General features: G+C 46.8%; 1 protein-coding gene across 2 annotated transcripts; it reads left to right on the forward strand.

The window, feature by feature from the left end:
* On the forward strand, positions 1 to 5,944 carry DDX52 (DExD-box helicase 52). 2 transcript variants are annotated; one of them, XM_005424384.2, is made up of 15 exons: positions 1 to 95; positions 232 to 448; positions 752 to 882; positions 1,081 to 1,266; positions 1,499 to 1,642; positions 2,413 to 2,524; positions 2,758 to 2,830; positions 2,905 to 3,108; positions 3,475 to 3,565; positions 3,746 to 3,868; positions 4,094 to 4,244; positions 4,476 to 4,551; positions 4,725 to 4,796; positions 4,913 to 5,005; positions 5,276 to 5,944. In XM_005424384.2, the coding sequence occupies exons 1-15, from the start codon at positions 9 to 11 to the stop codon at positions 5,361 to 5,363; spliced, it is 1,848 nt and encodes a 615-aa protein (XP_005424441.1). In that variant the 5' UTR covers positions 1 to 8; the 3' UTR covers positions 5,364 to 5,944. The 2 variants fall into 2 exon arrangements, with proteins under 2 accessions (XP_005424441.1, XP_030915670.1); XM_031059810.1 differs by having other exon boundaries at positions 4,913 to 5,009; positions 5,276 to 5,389.
* The last annotated feature ends 1,032 nt before the right edge of the window (positions 5,945 to 6,976 follow it).

Here is a 6,976-nt window from a genome sequence, read left to right on the forward strand (position 1 = left end):
GGGGCAGCATGGAGACCCACGAGCTGTTCCGCCGCCTGGGAGCCGGCGCTCGCTTTGACGTGCGGCGCTTCGGGCTCGACGCGCAGCGCTTTGGGGTGCGGGGGCACCGAGGGGAGCGCTCGGGGAGCGGCCCGTGCGCGGTTCAGGCCCCGGAGCCCTGTCCCCACCGGGCGCGGTGCTGAGGAGCGGGGCCCGGCCATGGCGTCTCACCCTTCTCCTGCTCTCCCGCAGGTGGTTAAAGGGAACCGCGGCAGCGTCTCACTGGAGAGCCTCGACTTCTTCGGGAACAAGGAGGGAGCCCCTCAGGGAGCTGCCGGGGAGGGCAGGGGGCTCGCAGGGGCTGAAGAGGAGGTGAAGCAGCAGAAAGATGGAGCAGAGAAAAACGATGGAAAGAGGAAAAGAACGGCAGAAAGCGGTGAAGGGAAAAGAAAAAAGAAAAAGGCACGAGGTATCTGTACACACACACGCATGTATACCTGACAGAACCATCTGGGAATCCCAGAATGGGTTGGGTTGGAAGGGACCTTAAAGCCCATCCAGTTCTGGGTTCCTTGGCTGGCCTGGCTCAGAGCTGATCTTATAACTGGGCCAGGATTCAGTGCTGAGAGCTGGGGATGTGGTTGCCATCCTTCTGGAGTCTGCATTAGCTTTATTGAGAATGAGAGAAAAAAGCTTCTGAGATTTCTTTGTCTCCAAATCATGCCTGTCTGTATTTTACTAAAGGAAATTTCAATTTGTTTGCAACTTCCAGGAGCAGTATCAATGCCAGAGCTGTCAGAAAACAATGGAATAAAGTGGATGTCCTCTCTGGAAGCAAAATTTGAAGATGCAAAAGACAAAAAACCTACTGCAGAGAAGCTTGAACGCTTGAGGAGAGAAAAGGTGGGACCAGGGAATTGTGGAACAACAAGAGGTGCCTGGTGTTCTGTGGGTGTTTGATCCAAAACTGGGGTTTATTTATGGTGATTCCTCATTGGAGTAGGGTGAAGGAGTGTGGGGGAAGGAGCCAGGAGAGGAATCCATGCATGGTGAGTTTTGTGGTGTGAATTAAAAGGAAGGAGTTTGTCTTTTGCCTCGCAGGTCAATCGCTTCAGGCACCAGCACAGGATCAGCATCCAGGGAACAGATCTCCCTGACCCCATTGCCACCTTTGAGCAGCTTCAGGAGGAGTACAAAGTGCACCCTAAAATCCTGGAGAACATCCAGGCTGCAGGCTTCCATGTCCCAACAGCCATCCAGATGCAGGCAATTCCTGTCATGCTGCACGTGAGTTCTCTGGGGCTTCAGGGATCCCACAGAACCTGGGGCTGGGGCTGCCTTGTGGCACTGTCACAGCTGGATCAGCTTCATCCAAACTGAGAGCTTGGCTTTTTCACTTTTCCTCATCTGTGCTTTGCCTGAGGTATTTTGGGTCAGTTTGCAGCATTGATATTTGTGGGAATGGAATTTTTATTCTTTTTTTCCTTGCTGAAATATAAGTTTGGTTTTTTTCTTACAGGGCCGGGAGCTTCTGGCTTCAGCTCCTACAGGGTCTGGGAAAACACTGGCATTTTGTATCCCTCTCTTAACACATCTGAAACAACCCAGGAACAAAGGATTCAGGGCTCTGATCATATCACCCACCCGAGAACTTGCCAGCCAGGTATGTGCTGAGGGAACCTCACCCTGATGGGCTGCAGTGTTGTCACTCTGCATCAGCAAAACAGCAGCTCAGTAAATATTTTTTTCCTTTATTGCCCTCACATATCAGAGAAAGCTAATTTAGCTGTTTCTTTCAAGTCTTTTGACTTCTGTGGAGTAGGTACATATCTATTATCTGAGCCTAATCTCAATGATTAGATTAGGGGCTCAAGATTCTTTGATCATATTTTAAACTGCCCAATGCTCAGGTGCTCTTAAAACCTCCTTTCCTACTTGAGATTGCTATGAGAGATTTATCTGTTTGTCCCAAACTTGGAATTTCAAGGGGTAACTTTATAACAAAGCTGTGTTGATAAATGAAATAAAAATGCCACCTTTGGGCAGTTTTTATTCATGGGAAAGAGGGAGCCACATGTGGTAGTGATGTGAATAATGTGTGTTAAAGAGCTGCATCTTATTTTGCTAAGGAAGTCAGAGAGATTTCTCTTAACTCTGAAATCAGGGTGAGGTTTGAAGCTCTACCTTCAGGATTATGTTGCCCAGAGCAGCTGTGGCTGCCCCTGGATCCCTGGCAGTGCCCAAGGCCAGGCTGGGCAGGACTTGGAGCACCTGGGACAGTGGGAGGTGTCCCTGCCATGGCAGGGGGAACTGGATGGGCTTTAATGTCCCTTCCAACCCAAAGCATTCCATGACTCCATGACGGCCAGCAGTTTTGTGGTTAGAAAAGCTCATCAGCTCAATTTGGGAACCCAATCTCTGCTGCCTTTGCAGACCCACCGGGAGCTGGTGAAGCTGGCAGAGGGCACAGGCTTCAGAATCCACATGATCCACAAGGCAGCTGAGGCAGCCAAGAAGTTTGGACCCAAGTCTTCCAAGAAATTTGGTAACTGTTCTAACGGCTGAACTGCTTCTAAAAATTAAAAATGTCACTGACCTTTGTCTTTGGGCTGTGTGGTTTTAAAGAGGTGGTTAAAAAGTGGCAGGGAAGAAATGGGAAGTGAGAGGACATGGACTCTGCTAAAGTGTACCTCTGGCACATTGGGTTGGAACTGGTGCTCTGTTTGTTGGGTTTATTTTGTGTCGTCTTTTGACATTTTGCTTCTTTTCTTTTAATAGATATACTGGTTACTACTCCCAACAGACTCATTTATCTGCTGAAAGAAGATCCTCCAGCAATAGACTTGAGCAGGTAGGAGAGTCTGTTTGCAGTGTGCTTTGCCACTCAGGAATGGCTCTCCTGAAAACCAAACCTCTTGTTCCTAGCGTGGAGTGGCTGGTGGTGGATGAGTCAGACAAGCTGTTTGAGGATGGCAAGTCAGGATTCAGGGAGCAGCTGGGCACAATCTTCCTGGCATGCACCTCCCACCTGGCCAGGAGGGCCCTGTTCAGCGCTACCTTTGCCCACGACGTGGAGGAGTGGTGTAAGCTCAACCTGGACAACCTTGTGCTGGTGTCTGTTGGGGCAAGGTAGGTGTTGTCTGCTTCTTTTTTAAAAAAAATTCATGGGAAATTGTTTTCTCTGCATCATCAGCCTGCTTGGTTTTGTGGCTGCTCTTAGTCAGCACTGCAGGTTGTTTGTCTCCAGAGAAAATTGTGTAGGCATGTAGATATTTCTCTTGTGTTGAATAAAGTGTTCTTTTCCTTTGCCAATCACTTTATCATCAAATAAACATCAATCTTAGGAGCATGCACTGCTTTTGTTGTGCAGTATTTCTCATCCACCAAGTTATATTTTTATGGGGGTTATAGATACTACATATATTTATTAATATATAAGTTTTTGTTAATGTATATAAAAATACTGAAGTGTTTCTGTTGTATTTCTGGTTTCAGAAACTCTGCAGCAGAGACAGTAGAACAAGAGCTGCTGTTTGTTGGATCTGAGACAGGAAAACTAACAGCAATGAGAGAGCTTGTTAAAAAGGTATTTTGGAGAGACTGAGCCTGTTCCTGTTCAGCTGAGCTATGGTCTGTCAGAGACTCCCAATTTCCCAGGTCAAACTCTTCTCTGTGACATGTGTTAAACCATTGCCCAAATCTGCTGTGTCTCAGTTTCTGCAAGGAAAGGGACTTTGGAACCTGAGATGAACTTACTCTTTTGCAGGGTTTTGCTCCTCCAGTCCTTGTTTTTGTACAGTCCATTGAGAGGGCTAAAGAGCTTTTCCATGAGCTTATTTATGAAGGCATCAATGTGGATGTCATCCATGCAGACAAGACTCAGCAACAGGTAGGACGATTTTATTTCTTTTCAAGAAATGCTTTAGAAAGAAAAGTAAAAGCAGGAGTGTTGGAATGTAACTCCAGGTAACTGTGGCAGCAAATTCCTGCAGGTTTTTGTTCAGAGGTTTAGTTTTATTCCTTAACATCATGACAACTTTAGGGAAACAAGTTCACCTTTTTTCTCAATTGCTATTGGAACTGTTTCCAAATATCTTTTCTGTTCTTTTCCTAGAGAGACAAAGTAGTGCAGAGTTTCAGAGCTGGGAAGATCTGGGTGCTCATCTGCTCTGCCTTACTGGCTCGAGGGATGGACTTCAAAGGTGTGAACATGGTCATCAATTATGATTTGCCAACGAGTGCAGTGGAATACATCCACAGGATAGGTGAGGCACAAATCACCTCCTTTTCCTCATTTCTGAGGTCTTTAATGTAGATGCTCTTGTTTTTGTCAGCACTCTGTGAACCTTATTTAGATTTTTCAGACACAGCTGTGCTTTCATTCACTGGGAGCAATGTTTGAGGGTTGGGTGCCTGGTATATCCTTGGTCTGTGAGGAGGAATAAAGGGAGATGTCTGAATTAAAATCTCTACTCTGCAAAATGTGTGCTTGGCAGGTCGTACTGGAAGAGCAGGACACAGAGGAAAGGCAGTCACTTTCTTTACAGAAGATGATAAACCTTTATTACGGAGGTAATGTGTCCAGATTAATAATGTCTTTATTTCTTGCTTTGTAAAAAAATCACCACAAAAGAAAAGACCAACAGCAAACCAGCCAGTTTATTTGGTTTGCTGTTTTCCACAAGAAAAATATTTATCACTTGTCCAAGCACTGGAGTTGATCTATTCCCTCCTGTCTTTTCCAGTATTGCCAACGTTATCCAGCGAGCTGGCTGTCCTGTGCCAGAATACATAAAACATCTGCCCAAACTGCAGAGGTATGTTCATTTCAGCAGTTAACTAGTCTTTTAATCAGTGCTTTTTAATAACTTAGGAAGCTTCTACAACTGAAACCCTAGTAATTTCACCTTTCTTCACTAAATGTTGTTCTCAGCAAACAAAAGAAGAAATTCATTAAGAAACCTTTGACAAGAGAATCCATTTGTACCACCCCAAAGTGCTTCTTGAAAAAAGACAAAAAAAAAAAGTAAGTAGCTTTTGCTGAAGAGGAGGTAAGAGTTGCTTTTTATCAAGAAACAGCCCAGAAAATTTAAGCAAAGAAATAGATAACTTGTTTGGATGAACCACCCAGTCATAATGATTTTACTGATGAAGTTTTAGTGTCAGAATCTGTCTACTGGAGCTTGGATTAATGACAACATATTCCTTGTGTGGTGCCATGTGTCAGGTGACAGCAGCCTGAGTTTAAACCACTGGTTATGTTCAGATGTCTTGATCTCCAATGTGTTTCTTGTAGGAAAACTACAAAGGAAAATACTAAGGGAGAGAAGAAAGGTAAAGAAGACAAAAATGACAGTAAATTACAGACTGTTGCAGAAAGCTGAATTCAGACTGGTGAGCTGGGGCTGACACATCTATCTGTGCTGGAACAGAAGAATGAAGATGGCAGTGATGGTGAAGGGAGAAGAACATTTCTCATGTTTCCTTTGGGGTGAGGGTGGAGATTTACATGCTAGAAAGTCTCTACTGCAATGCCAGAAGAGAATTCCTGGATGCTTCTTATAGAAGCTGGAGCATGTGCTCGTGCAGTGAATGCTGTGTATTTCTGAGAGTAGTTCAAAACCAGCATCAGCTTGTGTTACTTTCACACTGTTTTGTACTGCTCCTTGAAAATATTGTCTGTGTTCAGATCACCCCTAATACATTTTTTAGACACTTCCAGGAGATTCAGAGACAAAAACCACACAATGTTTACTATCAGGTTTGATGAATGCAGCTGTCAGAGACTTCCTGGACCCTTCAAAAATGCCAAAATAAACCCACTTGTATGTGAACGTAAAGCCTTGCTCTTCCTACTGTTTTTCTACAATAAAATTATTTTGAAATAAACTAATACATGCCATTAATTTGGTATGGTTTTATAACTGAGCCTGAACCTAGAATAAACAAGGTCATAAAATGCTAATTCAGAGACCAGTTTGTGCAGCCTCAGTGGAACAAGTCTGCAGGCAAAAAAGGCCCAGCTCTGTGCATTTTCCCTCTCTTCATCTGCCCAGCATGTTCTCAGCTCACCCTGCTTTTGTCATCAGAATTCCAGTCAGGCAGGAATGGCTTCTTTGCAACTGCAATCCTTTCAGGAAGAATTTCTGGACAGGATTGTCTTGGTTTAATCTAGTTTGGATGGGGCAGCCACAGCCCCCTGTGGCATGGCCTCAGCACCCTCACAGGGAGGAATTTATTCCCAATGTCCCATCTAACCCTCCCTCTGTCGCTGGGAATCCATTGTCCCTTGTCTTGTCACTTTCAGGCTCTTGTCCCACGTCCCCAAGTGACCCCTGGGGGAGGTGGGGCGCAAAGACAGCACTTTATTTTCCTTTTTACGGAAAAGCGGTGGTTTGGATGCTGGAAACCGGCGTTCCACAGGGGAAACTGGGGCACTCATCCCCATCCAGGCCGTTCCCGGGGATGTGGGGCTGAGGAACCGAGGGGCTGTGGGAGTGTGGAACCAAAGAACCGAGGGGCTGTGGGAGTGTGGAACCAAAGAACCGAGGGGCTGTGAAACCGATACCCCGCAGGGCTTTGGGTCTGTGGAACGGAGGAATGGAGCTGGGCTGTGAGGCTGTGGAACCGAGGGGATGTGGGCCTGTGGGACTGTGGAACCGAGGAGATGTGGGGCTGTGGAACAGAGGGGATGTAGGGCTGCGGCTCTGTGGGGCTGAGACACGGAGGAGCTGTGGGGCTGTGCATCTGTGAGGCTGTGGAACGGAAGAACCGACGGGCCGCGGCTCTGTGGAACCAAAGAACCGAGAGGCCGTGGCTCTGTGCGGCCGTGGAACGGAGGAACCGAGGGGCTGTGGCTCTGTGGGGCTGTGGCTCTGTGGAACGGAGGAACCGTGGGGCTGTGATTCTCTGCGGCTGCGGACCAGAGAAACCGAGGAGCCGTGCAACCGGGGAGCGGCGGGGCCAGGGGCGGTGCCTGCCCGGGCCGGCCCCGGAA

This window comes from Geospiza fortis, unplaced genomic scaffold, assembly GCF_000277835.1.
Source record: "Geospiza fortis unplaced genomic scaffold, GeoFor_1.0 scaffold538, whole genome shotgun sequence".
Taxonomy (NCBI): domain Eukaryota; kingdom Metazoa; phylum Chordata; class Aves; order Passeriformes; family Thraupidae; genus Geospiza; species Geospiza fortis.